This window comes from Montipora foliosa, chromosome 11 (genome assembly GCF_036669935.1).
Source record: "Montipora foliosa isolate CH-2021 chromosome 11, ASM3666993v2, whole genome shotgun sequence".
In the NCBI taxonomy this organism is placed as follows: Eukaryota; Metazoa; Cnidaria; class Anthozoa; order Scleractinia; family Acroporidae; genus Montipora; species Montipora foliosa.
In genome coordinates, this window is record NC_090879.1 from 7,933,732 (window position 1) to 7,951,231 (window position 17,500).

Genomic DNA, 17,500 nt, shown 5'->3' on the forward strand with positions numbered 1-17,500 from the left:
TCTACTTTTTGCAACATAAAAATTTGTTGCGCAAGAAGGTGGTAATACGCGCAACAAACCATCTCAACTTGCAACGCAACATTGTTGCACGAAAAATGTTGCCCGTATTACTGAGCCTTTACAACTTAGTGTGCGTTTCCCACTCGGCCTTCACAGATGAGATAGAATGCATGCTGAGAGAGATACCCTCCAAAAGGGATCCAGAACCAACACAAAAGCAGGCGCTTTATCGAAACAAACAGGATTTTGAGTCTCTTCAGAATTAGCAAGAGGCTTATGGTCTCTCTCAAGGAGCAAGGGTAGCACAGTCGGTTAGTGCGCGGCCTTGGTTCAAGAGGTCCCGAGTTCGATCCCCGGATCTCACATCCTTGTTTCGACTTCTTTCCTTTCAGTGTAGCCTAAGTAGGGTTAAATACCCTTAAAACGGAGCACAGATGGAAAGAAGGTGGTAAAATGAGCGCGCCGTCGGCTTCCTGGGAGAATACCCTCTAGAGGGTAAAGGAATTACCGACGTTAAAAAGGGTATTTACCACCAATACGAAATCTATGCTCGGTTATTCTGCAAACAGGTGCAACCGACTAAATGGCACACTGGGTCGAAAGGCTGGGGCGAGCTTGGCCTATCGACAGAGCGCGCCATCACTCGGAAGCGAGGCTGTTCTCAGAGATAACCTGAAGCTTTAATTTTCTGTCGCGGTCTGTGATTGGAGAACGAAACAATAGATGATACAACCGAAACACTGCACCTAAGAACCTAGCCCTCCGAAAGCTGTAGGTCACAGGGACCAACGAAAAGAGCAGTCTGGAATAGGTAAAGAATTACTCTGTTCGCCTGCTACTGCTCACCGCAATTTACGACACGGGGTAATCCAATATGGCCACCCACCAGGGTATTTCAGTTTCCATATTTCGCAAAGTAAAAGGGACGCGTATATGTTCATAGAATGTGTCTTGAATCGTATCTTACACTACCTGCCCAGATTAGCTAATGGTTACTGAAACCGTTAATAAATGCGTGTTAGAACTGAACTCGATAATCTGTATGCCATTTATTATTCCTCTATTACTACATTTCAGCAAATCTGAGCCCGGTAACACACTGTAGTTTAGAACAGAGCAAATACGGACGGAACGGGAGTTTCTCAATAAAAATTGTTGTCAACACACTTCAAAGCCTGAATTTTAGCTTGTCATCGCTTGTCACTCGTCATTTCGTTTATCCAATCAAATGTAGGATATTTGAATGTTTAGAGTCATTCGTACGCGCCTTGCTATGCAGTCGATACGATTCTCAGTCAATGCAGGGAAAAGCCAAATTATTTTTTCCTCAAGCATCTCAGCGGTCCGGAATCCTAAATCCTCGAATGTGATTGGCTAATCTCGCGCGCTCCAGCCCACTGGTTCAGGATTCATGTGTCCTGTCCTCATTTGAAAATGCTTGGTGTTGCGATTCAAAACTGGCATGTTCAGCATCTGTCTGTTAATTGCTGTCATAATTTCATTTCCTTCATGTTTCCATTTCAAAACTTTTTAAAATAGCCCCATTGTTTCTTTTTGCAGTCAAATAATTATGCTAAATGCTTAGAAAAATGCCTGGGTGACGTCACTGCAAGATAAACTGAAAAATGGTAAAATGATTCAATAATATTTCTTGTACATCAAATGCTGGCTGAAGAAAGCGACTTGGCCATGCCTATTGAGTTCCTTCATGTGATGTATTGTTGATTTATTGTGTGAATAACTAACCTTTCCATTGCAGGCACAGGAAGCTCGTGTCTATTTCATTACAATAATCCCCTTATGTAAGGCAACTTTATTGGTTATGTTGTAAGGAATACATTAAGAAATAGTCTTTTTAATTTTGTCTGGAGGCAAAAAAAGCGATGTCATAGTAAATGGACGGGCAAACTTTTTTAAGGCCTCGTTGGTTGTTTTAAACTTTTACTGAACGCACGTATGAAAAGAAAAATACATTGTACAAAAGAAGATTAAATTTGTAAAGTTATGGTATTCATGATAAAATCATTTGTCATGCGTATCTAAAATCGTTCACTGTTATAAATAGCAGTCCAGTCAAAAAATTAAAAAAAAATGACTTTTTAGGTACTTTGCGAGCAGTTGGTTTCTCCTACGCCTCCTGGGAGAGAAATCACTGAGAACAACCGTTAGTTTCTTTGAGTGAGCCGCCGTCCAGCGCCAAGGACGAACAAAGTAAACCCGTAAAACGAGTTAGTAAACTTGTTTTGGCGCTTGCGCATGCGTTCGGCTACGTAACCTTTTTTTTGTAGGTAGACTTTGATATACCGGACTAAAATGGCGGAGGACAAAAGAATAATTGTTATTCCGATTAGGCCTTGCTTAGTGTTATGTTCGCTGTGTTCTTTTGTTTATTTAAGGTGGCTCAAACCAGTTTCAATACTTTTAAGAGACCTTGTTTTATTAGAAGGATTGACACTACAATACTTTATTATGTAAAAGCAATGTTATGGTACCACGGGAAACACCAATTATTGCTAAAAAAGATTCGGTTATTTTTGTGACGTAAAAAGTTACCATGGCATCAGTAAAGCCCTGCAAAAACATCCCACATTTTGGCTTTAGTTGCTCATATCTCTAAAACGAACTCGGTGACCCCCATTTTTTTATTTCTGAAATGTAATTAGCAAGCCAAGATGAAACTTTCTGCAAAGTTTAAAAAAATTCCGTGTAGCGGATTCAGAGCTACCTTAAATTTTCAATTATTTAAGGTAGCTCTGAATCCGCTCCACAGAATTTTGTGGATTCTGAAAGGCGGTTCTTGCAAAAGAGGGGAAGGTGGTTCGTGCAAAAGAATCAGATCTTGCTCAAAGAGAAGGGAAAGTTACTAGTTACTAGCTGTAGTTGTTCTTACTGAAAACGTTTTCGAGTAATTACGTTTGTCGGCTGCTAAGCTGTCACGTGAATCAAAAATCAGTAGCGCTCCTCTCGTTAAGGTCCGTATTGTTGTTGCTTTGTGTGGAGTAGGGTTGCGGTAAGAGTCTGTCAGTGTGTGTCTATAATAATACTACCTTGTTTACCCTCGGATTCCAGAGTAGCTAGTCGCTAATATCTCCGAGCATTTAACATATACAATTGTTAAGAATCCCAACTGGCGGGAGGCAAACCAGTTGGCTATTTTACAAGTGCGCCAGGAAGTTGAACCAGAGATTACCTGAAACAAATTCAGTGAGTGGTCAGAACGCGGTCTTGAACCCAGGATCTCTGGATCTCATCAAGGCACTCGGCCACTCGGCCACACTGCCTCCTGTAAATTGTCAGACAATAGGGAGCTTAAGATTTTTCGACGGCGACTGACACAACAACGCGCAAAACAATGATGTCATTGGTTAAAAGAGCATAAATAACCATACTGCACGTGCAGCACGGATTTTAGCACGGACGGATTCTTGTGGTACTCTTACAAAGGAAGGAAGGAACCAGAGATTACCTGAAACAAATTCAGTGAGTGGTCAGAACGCGGTCTTGAACCCAGGATCTCTGGATCTCATCAAGGCACTCGGCCACTCGGCCACTCGGCCACACTGCCTCCTGTAAATTGTCAGACAATAGGGAGCTTAAGATTTTTCGACGGCGACTGACACAACAACGCGCAAAACAATGATATCATTGGTTAAAAGAGCATAAATAACCATACTGCACGTGCAGCACGGATTTTAGCACGGACGGATTCTTGTGGTACTCTGCATAACGACGACGTGAAATTACCAAATTTGAGGTTTTGACGACAACGTGAACATGGAATAGAGAATCTTTCCTTCTCTATTTTCACTTTGTAACTGCTTGTACCAATTTAGTTTTTTACTTCGCCCAAATTGTAAGAAGTGAACGAGACAGAATAACCGCGAAAGACTTATGGTAAAGCAAAGTGATGTTTTGAGGTGACGTTTTCGTTGACGTCGCCGTCGTAGATCTCAGGCGATCGAACTTCACCCAATCATCCTATGACTCCTGAGTTCAAACAATTTACGATTTGACTTTCAAAGATATTGCTAAGAGGCAGTGTGGCCCAGTGGTTAGGGCGCTTGCCTTGAGATCGGGAGATCCCGGGTTCAAGACCTGCTCTGACCACTTGTCGCTGCCCTTGTAAATAGCCAACTGATTTGGCGCCGACCAGTTGGGATTCTTTTCAGTTGCTGTTGTTATTCATTTTCGATGTGTTTCATTGGCCCTGAAAAGCCCCTATGGGGAGCGGTCAATGAAGTTTGTATGTATGTATGTATCGTAGGGAAGGGGGATGTGACGGCACCCGCACCTTCCCCCCCCCCCCCCCCCCCCGCAGGCTGCGGAGGTACACTTTTTTGTTGACCAGCGATTTAAAAAAGTGAATTGATAAAAAAATATATAGTATAGTTCTGTTCTGATTCACTGTTTGCGTAGTAAAAGTGAAGTGCAAGTGCTTTCAGACGGCTACACACTTTCACCAGAGCCATCATAACTCAAGAGAGGCTCTCTTCACTAGCCCGTATGCACATTAACTATCTTACAGGCATTGATCTGGAAGAAGTAGTTTGCTAAGAAGTACCCAAGGAGGCTTGAGCTCGGTACACTACCGTAAAGATCACGATGATCAGTATTTCTAATCATCATCTTTATTTCTATTTTTGATCTTTTTAAATAGTGAAATTATTCTTTAAAACTGTAAAATATATACGTAAAGAAGTCTCTGTGCCAAAAAAATTCCATTTTGTAGTTCAAAAGTTTGAATATCCATGTTTTTAAGCTCGCTCTCGGCTGCCTGTTTTCATATCACACCGCCTTCAAAACGCACGAAATGCAGTCTCAGACAAAATAATTTTTAAAATTTGTCCGTGGGAGCATTCCCCGGATCTCCCTAGAGCCTCGCGCCTCCGGCACTTTTTTGGTCCGTCTCTTCGTTGGATCGCACCCTCCTGCAAAAAAACCTGTCTACGGGCCTGGGCCTCATCACATAGAAGCTGCAAAGTAGCGAGGTGTATACTGTATATATATGGGCGGAGTTTGGGCAATTAGGGAAAACATCGTCTGTTCCGGTTCTGACTTTCATTTTTCACTTACCAACTGTCTTTGTGTTGAGCATTTTCTATCGGATATTAAGATCACGGTTACGTCTGGTTCAAAACTATGACTCCAAATACCCTGTAGACGGAAGAATGATCTTGATACGGTATTTGATCCGAAACGTATATTTCAGCGGCAGCCTTAAAAAGCCGTGAAATACAAACTTGAAGTACTTACTTATAAAGAATTATAAATAAACTCTTTCAGGATGCAATAAAGAAATTCAGATGTTGTATAGCTCAGCCGACACACCAATCTGCTTGTTTGCATAACATTAGTCGAGCTGTGGAACAGAATATTCAATATTTAATTATATTTAAATTTAATTGTCACAACGAACAGTGAAATGATGATTGCCTTTGACGTCATAAGTTTCGCCGACTTAAATAATGTCACAGTTAAAGGCGCCCGCAAAAGAGGAAATAATGTTGCGGATCGAAACATTGTAACAGAAGCAAATGTTTCCTTTCCTCTGGAAACATTGTAACAGAAGCAAATGTTTCCTTTCCTCTGGAAACATCTGTCGCGGTGGCAAATTTGTTTCCCGGGAAAAAAAATGTTTCTGAATTTGTTCAGAGACATTCTGCTTCCTCAACAATTGTTTTCTCGTTTGCGGTCGCCTTAAGTTCATGCATTTATCATAATTTGTTTCTGGCGTGAATTAACCTTTTTAGCTTGTACCACGTGATATTACTCTTGGGAACAGTTTCTTTCAATCTCTTCTTTGCACGTGGATAAGTATGCATAACTTATGAAAACGTACACACTAAAGAGATCAATTCAGTGCAGAGATGGTAGCAATAGAAAACTTGAGGTTATCGTCCTATGTTTTTGTGGTTTTCGTTTTTTTTTCGACAACAACTGACGTTCAGTTTACAGGTAAATGCATCATTTCATTTTCTGTTGTCTCTGAACCAACTCAATTTGAATATATTGCTCGCTTTAGAATCAAACACCACAGAGTTTGTTTTGATTCCTATTTTAGGCGCGTCGGGGTTACACGAGAGATTGCTAATAAATAGGATTGCTCTAGCCGACACTAATGTGAGGCCAGTGAGCAACTCCTTAGATCCAGTGAATGTGACTTTGGATATTACCTTCCATGGTGTGATAAACATGGTAAGGGTAACAGCTCACTTATATTGTGTTTAAGATAAGCTCTTCTTGTACGAATATTCTTCCTCCATGTAACTAAACAAGTCAACTTGTCTTTGAAAAGTCTAACAGGTTAAGACTTCCTGTTCAGTTTTCTCTGCAACCACACCAATAGTGACGCTAAAAATAGCTGCACGAGCAGCTACTTCAACTTTCAAACTTAATTGGCCTATATCTTTTGTCTAGCATAGCAACACAGGAATAACCTTGTTCCGCTGAGTAAATATCATTTTCGTGTTTTTTGCGTTCGACATTAGGAAAACGCAATTTCTTATCTTGGGATCCTGTGCACAGGGAGAGCTTCGTCTGCTTTTTAAGCGCCATCTTGAACACGTCACAAGGTGTGTTTCATGCATTGATGAGTTATATACGAAAACTGTTTGTATGGAGTCAACACCCTGATATTTTGCAAGGGGCATTTCTCGGTAATGATATTTCAGATAATTTCAACAAAATGCAGATTTTGATAGTTTTTTTTTTACCCTCCACGTCGTGTAAACTTTACAATAACCGGCCACTAATCTGCATACTACTAGATATGCCTCGTCCTTCAGACAATGCCGCTTTTAAGAAGACAATAGTGGCGGGGTATTCTGAAGTTACTCCTGCGACAATGTTACTCGATGCCTTTTTATTTTCTTTAATCCTTGGGGGTTTAGCCTTTTATTAGTAGCCACATGTTCTCTCAGGGGGCTATTTACGAAGTATCGTCTACTCAGAAACGATTTGTAGTTTTTTTGACCACAACTTACCTTCTAAAATTAAACACAAAGACAAAGAGAAAGACAAAGACAAAGTATTTCAATCCTGTCACATGAGTCATAGTACTGGCGCTTATTGAAAAGATCTCAAGACGTACATGCTCGTATCCTCAAACTTTAGTCCTATAAGATTGTTCAGATTCTTTCGCTACTCTTCTCCTTTCCTTCCGAAGCGATTGTCGAACGCACTTTGATAATCCGAGAAAAACGCGGCTTTCGATTTCGTTTTGTTATATATGGTGGCGTGCTCATGAGCAGATACGAAGCTTATAAAATTTATGCAAACTCAACGAATTTGCTTCACACTTGGTATAAAAGAACGACAAAGGCACATTGTATTCTTTTCTTTCATAAATTAGCCGTTGAATCAACTATATTTATTAAATAAAAGAATACACAACGTCTTGATTCTTGTATTTAGAGCCTTACACGGCCTACATAACTCTTGCCTATAGTTCAAAGCTAAGTGCTCTTCTTCGTGATCCGCCCCAGGCCGTCAATTTACGTTTTTATAGTAGAATTAACACGATACACCAACTCAAAGCGGAAAATAGAGTTAAACAGACCTTTCAACGGTTTCTGACGCCATATTAATTGGGGGCAAACTCGGCTTGATTTCTGTGAATGTGTGTCATTCAAACCTCTATAACTCCGCTACAAAGGGGCAGATTTCAGGAACTTTAAAATACCAGTATTTTTAGTAATTTTATTAATATCAATCAATCAACGGAAAGTTAGATCGTTGCACAAGGCGCAACGTCTGAAAATTGGATATTAGAAATCTCTTTATGTCGCTTTGAATTCGCCGGAATTTGCTGTATTTTGATTGCAAGGGTTTATAAAAATTTACGGTCGTTATAGCTTGATTCTGATCGCCATAGTTTACAAAAATAATCTCAGTAGAAGTGCTTTGAGAGATATTCTCGCTATCCACAACCGCCAGACCTTAAAGTATTTATGGACGTCAAAAACCGTCAAAAGGTTTATTGCTCTCCTATATGCACGCGTTGCCTTAAAGGGGCTAGGTCACGCCATTTTAGGTAATTTTGTTTAATTTTGTTAATTATAAGCTCTAAACGTCAAATTGGCAGAGCAACAGTCTTTCATTTGCAAAATCACGGCCACATAACAACTGAGAATGATTTTCCAGCTTTGTAAATGACATTTTGATATAGACTGATATAAATTTGAAAAAAGGTGGGCCGACGTTTTTCAAATTTACCCAAATTCAATCCATTTCAATCCTCTCCAGTTTTGTCCATCCATGTCCCTTCTTGGCTTCCCTGTGTTTTGTTAGAGTTCTTCTATAGTTTTGAACAGTTATTTTGATATTTTAGTTAATTATATGACCATTCGATCAGTGCTGAAATTGCCTAAAATTGCGTGACCTAGTCCCTTTAAATGCGTTGCCAGGTTTACGTCAGATATTTTTCCCCAGAATTCCTTTGACACAGAAAAAAAAAATCATTTTCGTCAATCACTGAGTATTTTGAACTCCCGTGAATCGTATAATCAATTATAAAGGATTTTTATTCGATCTGAGATTAATATAGCAAATCACATATTTACAAAGAACTTGGTTCTGATCCAGACCTGCGAAGCCTTGTATAAATGGCTTTATTCAGTATCACGATTGCAAGTAATTTTCTTGACTAGTATCAGAATCTTGTGTAATCCTCCTTGCAGGGTTCTGTGCTTATTACTGACAAAATTGTTTTCTTTTTCGTTCCAGGACGAAAAATACCAGATTCTGTCCAGCAGTGTTTGGGTCAGGCAGGTAAGACAAACAACTAATAAAACCCGCTGGTAAAAAGCGGCCCTCGTGCAAGAAACTCGGCGATGTCATAAAGTAAAGTATAACCGATAGCCTGTGCCCGGCGAGCCAATGAACATGCCGGAAATCTGATATCCGTAATTCAGTTTAATTTTATTAATTTCAATTATACTAGTATATTAATCTCGGATTATTGAAGTTCGCTCAGCAGTCGCTTTGGAAGCACAGGAGAAGAATAGGGAAACAACCAATCTTATAGGACCAAAGTTTGGGGATACGAGCATGTACTCCATGAGATTTTTTATAATAAGCGCCCATTACGATGACTCGTGTGACAGGATTGAAATAGTTTACCCTTGGCTAGACTTTGAATCATAAGTAAGAGCGATCTGTGGTTAAAATAACCGTTGCAACAACTTAAATAACCCGCTGAGAGATTGAAGGAATTGAAAGGGAATATAGCTACTGTTACATTGGCATTGAGGCTGACATGTTGATCATTTCCGAGTTCACTTCAACTTCTTTTTTTTATTAAGTTCTAATTTTCGTGTGAATAAAATACAGTAATATACACGAGAGGCTTGCGAACCCCCATATACTGCTTAATTCAGTGCTCGTCTTCCCCTAGTTAGACAAAAGTTCACTGAAGTTAACACCTGTCGGTTGGGGTTGGTTTCTGGATAGGAGACCATCGAAATATACGACACGTGATTGCCTTTCGTAGACGCCATATGTATCGTAAAGCTTTTTTTTTTCAATCGGAATATTCATATTTAATGGATTTCCTGACCATTCATCACTTTAGGGAGAACTTTAGAGGTAGGACTCCCTGCATTAGCCGGATACCCAATATTAGAAATTGCGTTCTCCTTATGTCAATCGCAATAAGCCTGTGTTCCTGAAATCTAAGTGCACAAATTTGACAACATCTCTTCGGAAGTGTCCACTGCACAGCTTTACAGGAATGATTTTGTGCCGTGCAATTCAGCATGCGCGGGAGGTGTTCGAAGAGGTAACATAAGCACATCAAAGATAAGGGCTCACCGATTCCCTCAGTCGGCTGAACTCTAGAATACCCAGCCACTAATTTGCATGTGAATAGATATGTCTCGTTCTTCAAACGATGCCGCTTCAAGAAAACAATAAGGGCAGGGTATCCGGGTTCCCTTCGAACGCCTGCCGCACAGGCTACATTTAGTTCTACAAAATAAAGCTTCATCAGTTCACAACTTTTTGCCGCCTATCGCAGGAATGGACAAATCAATTAGTGACGTGGAATCCGGCGGATTATGGAGGACTGAAGCACGTTACCATCGATTCCTCTCTAACATGGCAGCCTGACATTGTCTTGTACAACAAGTAAGCCCTTTTCTCTTGCACGAGCGAAGAACAATTCAGGACAATTCCAATTCATTCAAATCTGATTTCCCCGTAAGTTGAAGTAGGTATATTTGGTAGTCTTACAGCAGCCGACGCACAAGTCTTCCCATGCATATGTCAAAACAATTCGATAAGTTTTACCAGCTTTATCAGTTTCAGCACTAACTGTCCTGGACTCCTTCAATTTGACGACTGTCTGTTTTCTGTTATGTGGTCTCATCGAGAGTTCGATCTCATGCACGACCTCCCGCATGACAGCCCGATGCTCAACCAACTGAGCCACCGTGCACGGCGTTTAACTCATCCAAAACATTTTAAGAGTAAGACCTTGGATAATTTTGGCGCTTGTGTCCTCTGCATAATGTCGATCTTGTTTTCTCAGGATTGAGTTAGTTGTAGCGCGAAAAATGTCTCTGAGGCGGCTAGTTAAATCCAACTTGGTTGTTTTCCGTTTCAACCTTTTCACCATAGGAGGACTGACTTTTTGGTATTCGACCATGTATCCCTAACACTTTGAGTCGAGGATAACTTCAGCATCAAATTACTCCAAGAGTAAATTAGGGAAAACGCATTCGATTAAATGCATGATTGATTTTCTCCCTGTTTTTTCCCTCACTTTGTAGCGCCTTTGAGGAGTTTGACGGGAGAATGGACAGTGTGAAGACGAGGATTCGTGTGCACAACGATGGCTACTGCTACTGGGCTGCACCGCTCGTGTTCAAAACATCTTGTCATTTTGATGTCCGTGATTTTCCTTATGATGAACAAGTGTGTAAACTCAAGTTTGGTTCTTGGCTTTTCCATTCCAAGCAACTTGATCTGTTCCGTAAGAAGGAGAACGCCCCAGTAGCTGAGGACAAAGTAGACAACGGAGAATGGAAGATCACTTCGATTAAAACCGAGAAAAACGTTATTAAGTACGACTGTTGCCCTGATGAGCTCTACCCTGACATCACCTTTGTCATCAATCTGGACAGGGGCTCACTGTTTTATACCTACAACTTGATCATCCCAAATTTTATTATAGCTGTGCTCGCCTTCTTTTCTTTCTACATTCCCGTGGAGTGTGGCGAGAGACTTTCAATTGTGATCACTGTGGTGCTGAGTAAGACCGTGTTTCTTTTGCTTGTTGCAGAGAGCGTACCACCTACATCTGATGCTATTCCTGTGATAAGCATGTTTTTCACCTGTTCTATAATCGAGGTATCACTTGCCCTGATTGCCACTGGAATCAGTTTGAAGGTTTACTACAGTTATTTGTATGAACGTGGTTTGTCGCCTGGGTTGCGAAAGTTCCTCTTTTATCGAGTAGCTCCTATTCTGTGCGTCGAAACAAACATTACTGGCCATAAGGATCACTGCAAAAATAAGTGGCGAGTGGGAAATCCATTCGGGTTCCTAAAAAAGCGCACGGAAAGAGCTAAATGTGATAGCGATGTGTCCATTTATACTATCACGGAAAACAAAGGCCAAGATCCTGATGAAACACAGACAAATTCACAGACAAATGGTGTGCGTCTGCTCTCATTTAAGACTATTTCCGAATCTGATGTAGGAATTATTAACTCGCGTCAAAAGTTAGAAGAAAGCGAGTTAATAAAGAAGAACAGCAAACGGAATCCTTTGACGTCTGAACTTGAGATCATCACTTCAGCTGTCAAGGATCACAAAGAATCAGAAAAACGAGCCGCCGAAAGCAGGATTGCGGCCGCCATCGTTGACAAAGCATTTATGGTGTTGTTCAGTATTGTGTTTTTAGCTTCTTCATTCATTATTCTTCTCCTGCCTCATATGAAATAGCGCTCTCATGATTCAAAGGCACGTTGAATTATTAAGAGTTTGTTGGTGAAAGGATCACTCCATGTACCAATAGTTAGGTGGATCAGTGTGTGCGTCCAATGTTTCAAAGTTAAGAGAGAACTTGAACTCCACGAAGCCGAGTAAGACCTCAGTTCCCATTTCATCAGTTCAGTGTGTTTCCTCTAGCCATATCTTGCAGAATCGTCGACAACTGTTTGCAACATCATAAAACCGTTTGCTTTAAACAATTTGGTTATTTTGATCAACGTATAAGAGAAGAGTTTTAAATTTTAAATCAATCGTTTTTGAGCTACTATTCTTTCAGATATGGGGCCCTGTTAGGGGTTTTAGGGATAAGGGATAGCTGGCAAAATAATTTTAGGGATAAGAGATAACTGACGAATTAATTGCCAACGAGTCAGCAGAGTGAAGAGGCGAAGCTGACGAGGCGGCAGAAGTTAAGGTGGCTCGAACCAGTTTCACCACTTTCAGGGACGTTCTCATTAGAAGGGTTTTAACTAAAACACTATATCACGTAACAGCAATGTACGTTATGGTTCCATATGAAACAACAAATATGGCTTAACAAAATACGTCCATTATTGTGACGTAATAGGTTACCATGGCAATATGAAAGCTCTCCAAAAACACCCTATATTTCGTCTTTACTTGCTTATATCTCAAAAACGAACTCGGTGACTCCCATTTTTTTTATTAAAGAATAGTAATTAGCAATCTGAGACAGAACTATGACCAAAGTTTTAAAAATTCTTGGGAGCCAATTCAGAGTTACCTTAACTTTTCAAGGAGACTCTGCTCCGCAGTGTAGCTATTTTGTATCCCGCAATAGCAATCTCATTATTTGAGATATTTTGATTCAGATGGGATTCCGTTATAACTAAAATGTCTAACTTCAGCCAAGATAGCGGAACTTTGATATCCAGCAATTTGTTTAAAAGTCTATTCACATTAATGTGAGCGATTTTCATACCAGTATATCGTCAAAAGTCTTTTTTGAGTGATGGATAGAGATCATGCCCAAGACTTCGGTTGAAAAAGTTAAGGGCTCCTCTGCTTCGTTGATAGTGGGTGCAAAGATATCTCTTGGAATACAATAATCATGGAACGGCAATTCGGACCATAAACAAGCCCTACAAATCCATACTCTAGTTGCTGATGATCGAATTCGCTCACAATCAGATCGAGTGCTATTTAATGTGAAATCTACGTTGACATGAATTATATTCCGTTGGTCGATGGTTGCGAGCGATTAATCTGTTGCACACTGGGCATTTAGCAGGTCCGGGACTCACAGACACATCTCCACTGAGAAGATCTGAGAATAATGCGCGTTATTTGAAAGGTAGATATTGAGTTCGGAGACTGACTAATTCTTGACGCGAAGAAACCTTTACTCCGTAAGCCAGCAGATCCAACGATTTCGTCTCACGACTGAACAAATCTGAAGCGTTTTATCTTTTCATAATCCTGATGACATCTCACAGCTGCCTGAAGGAAAGACTGATCCAGTTAGCTTTTCCAAGTTTAAAACAATATCCGGATTGGAAAAAAATCGAAGCAGCCGAAGTAAAAAGATGGAAGAGCGTGAAAATGAGGAACCGACCGCCATTCGTTTCAACTCGCAATCTAGTGAGATCAAGTTACTTTTAAAAATCCTAAAGGAGGCACTATTTCTTAAATTTGATGGGAGGTCATGCGACAGCTTTAGTACACAAACAGAAAAGCTCTATCGCCATATGTTTTCGTATTAGAAAAGGTACTAACAAAAATTGCTGCGAAGACGACCTGAGGTTGCGTGTAGAGGAATAAACCTTAACCAAATCAGCTAAGTAAGGTGGAGCCAAACCATTGAAAGCCTTACATTAGGTAAAAAGTAAAATTTTAAAACAATTCGATAATCTACCGGGAGCCAATGAAGATACCTGAGGATTGGTGTAATGCTCGGCGTCCGTTCCTTTGACAACAACAATTACGAAAGGCCAGTTTTTGCTACAAGGATAACTGTACAGCGAAAACGGCACTACTTTGTCGCGAATTTTCTATGATAAACACTTGTTCAGAAATCAGAAGTCTACGTTAACAGCACACACCACGGCTGCTCGTCATTATCTGGCTAGAAATTTTCTTCTCACTTTTTCCTCCGGCAGCGCTTCAGCCATTTTATGAGGGCTAGTCTCGTGCTTCTCAAGTTGCCTCGTTCATGCCCTAAAAGAATTGTGGGTAATTGTTCCATTCCATGACAACCGGAAGGGAAGAGCCCCGATGCTCATTTCATAAATTTTTTGTAAATGTCGGAGCACCCAGTCCAACCAGAAAATTACAACGTCGATTGAAGTTTTTAGCTTTCAAAACTTTCCCAAGTTGTATGGGTAGGTCCTGGAATTCGTCCAAAGAAAGGCCGGAGAGACAACTTCACTCGTGAACCGCCATGTCTACAACAAAGCATTTTAGGCGTGCAAGTGTGCATCATCGTTTTATTCCCAAAGGGTTCGGGTACAGCATTGAGTGAACTGATTTCGTCTACAATTGTTCATTTTACCGCAAAACTTGGTTTAAAAATAGAGTGACACTTTTCTGACGCTGATGAGGACTACGCCAATTTAAGTAAATCTCACTCTTGGGTGATGGACTTTTGATATCCTTTGCGTTTGAAAAGTTTTTAATCACCTTTTGAAGCTCTGCGAATATTTTAAGCATATTCTATGTCGATAATACCTAATAAAGATATAGCGTTTACATTCCGACCGAAACTTTGAGGGGAACTTTTTTAAAGTCTTTTTTTTAAATTTTGCGCACGCGCAGTAAATATGCAAAACGCAACTGTGACTACATTCTACTCGTTAGAACTGGACAATGTAAGAGTGTTTACCATTTCTTTTACGAAGACAGAAAATTATGAAATACCTTATTGGTTCGTAAACGTTTCTTTCTACGCAATGAATTGTTGGAAATTAAAGAATGCCCCCAAATACATAAACGACCAGCAAATTAACTCAAATTTATGCAACAACTTTCTTTCGATCATTTCAATACTTTGGGTGTACAGCAGTGATAAAAAAGATACAACTGCTTCATCCAAGAGACAGTAAACTTATGCCGGCAGAATTTCAACCGTCCCCTCCTCTCTTTAAATAAGTCGCCGGGAAAGGCGGGAAATTATAGGCAATAAACAATATATGGCCCTGCAATTGTGGCGGTGGCGTTATGACGTCGGCTGTCTGTTTACATTCAGGGTTATATATAAATCCATAATAGATAAACAACAGCTGAGCTATTTCCGCCTTCTCCGTTCAGTGTAGCAATTTCAAGATAAGCCCGGGATGACGACACTAGACATGCATAGACGGCCATGCAGTTACGGCTTGAGCCGCACATGTGGTCGGCAATGTGTGTTCAAAACACACACAAGGACATAAGTTCAATAATAAGGATCCATATGTACAGTGGCTTTTCGAATTTGATTTTATCGTCTTGGCCAAATACAACAAAAATGCGGCAGCGTTTTATTTCAGGAGAAGTAGTGTCTACATCACGGAAATGATATCCTCTTCGTGGAATGCTGTATCTATTTTAAACGCGCAATTTTTTCGGATAATGAAAACAGCGAAAATCAATCATGCCATGTGTAACCTTTCAAAGTCTCATGTTCAATATGTCATCTAAGTCGCAATTATTTTCGTTCAGAGGATCATCAGGTGTGATATATATATTTTCCCTTATCAGAGAAGAGCTTGGTTTTATAAGGAGACACTACAAAAAAGCTAAAGTTAAAAAGGAGGTAAAGAACAAAAATACAAGTTGCTTTTAACTAAGCGAAGTAAAAGAAAAATCTACGATGGCAGAAATTGAATACAAATACTTACAAATACTTGTACTTACAAATTTGCACTTACAAATATTTGCAAGTACTTACAAACTATGGAATTGCTTGCAAGATAACAATCAATAAGGGAACAAAATCAAACCCACCGAGCGCAGCGTGTAACAACCAAACTGAAGTCGGAGTGGAAAACGTTCCAAAGCCTAGAAAACGAGATCGGTTAGACAGGGCTATTACGGAAAAATGCGCTAAATCGCTTATTGCAAACGAAGAAACATTAGCAAGCGCTAATTGTAAAGACTTAGTGTACACCTAAAAGACGTTAATTAGGCTCGTTAAGTGAAAAAATTGGCGCATCCTATTATATTTGTAGTTGCTGCAAATACAAATTTACACTTGGGAATGAGCGATTTCATCAGTCAACGTTATAATACAGCTAATTGTGTGTGTACCCAAGGCAAGTGCCGGGTATTCTGCTTTTATGCTAAGCAACGTCGTTTTTCAAGCATCACCCAGGAGCCTCGACATTGCGCAAATCAAACAGACACGGATTCTTCTTAAAGTATTTCAAGAAGGGTGTATCTCAGTTTACAGAATTTTAATAAAGCTAACATGTTATTGTAAACCATTTTTTAAGCTCTTTCATCTGTTTACACTTTTTCGCCTCGCTTCATCCATTCTTCTCCGGTGAAAACACCTCTTCAAAAAGTCTTTCTAATGAAATCCCTTGAGAGGCTTTTTGTTCTTCTGCATTTCTGTAGAAACCAGATGTGGTTTGAGCTACTGCTTCGATAAGTTAAACGTATTCATGTTTTTAAAATAAAATTGTAGTTTGCTGTTTTCAGAAACGAAATTGGCATCCAAGGTTGCTAAACGAAAGTCTCAGTCTTATTGCCTAATTTGTTGAAAGGGGTGACCGAGGATAACTTCGCCAGCCCGTTAACAAATTAGAAGCAAAATTTAAATAATAATGATAATAAAGTCTGCTAGCTGGGTGCGTGATTTTTAAGGTCTTCAAACTGTAACCAGTAATCCACAGACACTGGATTCGAAACCCATCCTCCGCTGGCATTTCCCATGTTGACTGAGGAATGTGGATTGCGCATATCTGCATGGGCATTCGAAACAATTTAAGCAAACCTTTCTGTTAACAAAATCTGCTTTAGAAATGCATAAAGGTGCTTCAATGAGCAATAAAAGTTCAAGGGACTCAACCAGAAGGAAATCGTACCTTGATTCTATAAATTGCATGCAAGCTCGTTCACCATTAAAAATTTTGTTCCCCCTGGAATTTACTCGATACCAAGAGACTTTTCAATTGGGGTGATTATGTCTGTTGATACCAAAAGAAGCAAGAATTTCATTAGGCTTGGTAATATGTATTCACAAAGAAAGGAATGACCAATGGTGAAGAAGGGGTTGAGACCGAGAGCCAATCACGAGGCTTCATGCAAATGATTAAGAAAGCGTAAGTCCACAAACAAACAAACAAACACTGAACACTCCCCGTTGACTCAATTTGCAACGGGACACAACCTCGCGTTCAAACTACTTCATCTCCAAGTGAGTACTGTACATGTCTAATACTTTATTTATAATATTATTGGTCTTTTTTTTGTCTCCTCAGAGCTTTAAAGTATTGCTTCTAGCTTTTCTTTTTCTGAAGTTTATCTCATTTTGTTAGCCTAGGGCGAGTGGTTTATACTGGTGTAG

The 17,500-nt window shown here is 40.0% G+C and overlaps 1 protein-coding gene and 1 long non-coding RNA gene across 2 annotated transcripts in view; both read left to right on the forward strand.

The window, feature by feature from the left end:
- Positions 1 to 5,768: 5,768 nt before the first annotated feature.
- On the forward strand, positions 5,769 to 12,686 carry LOC137975093 (neuronal acetylcholine receptor subunit alpha-10-like). The gene is made up of 5 exons (XM_068822146.1): positions 5,769 to 5,955; positions 6,062 to 6,195; positions 8,725 to 8,769; positions 10,016 to 10,125; positions 10,770 to 12,686. The coding sequence occupies exons 1-5, from the start codon at positions 5,868 to 5,870 to the stop codon at positions 11,944 to 11,946; spliced, it is 1,554 nt and encodes a 517-aa protein (XP_068678247.1). The 5' UTR covers positions 5,769 to 5,867; the 3' UTR covers positions 11,947 to 12,686.
- Positions 12,687 to 17,313: 4,627 nt separating this feature from the next.
- The window catches only part of LOC137977681 (uncharacterized), a 5,225-nt gene continuing 5,038 nt past the window's right edge, over positions 17,314 to 17,500 (forward strand). The window contains exon 1 of the long non-coding RNA XR_011117859.1: positions 17,314 to 17,350. This is a non-coding gene — a long non-coding RNA (uncharacterized lncRNA). The remainder of the gene's footprint in view (positions 17,351 to 17,500) is intronic.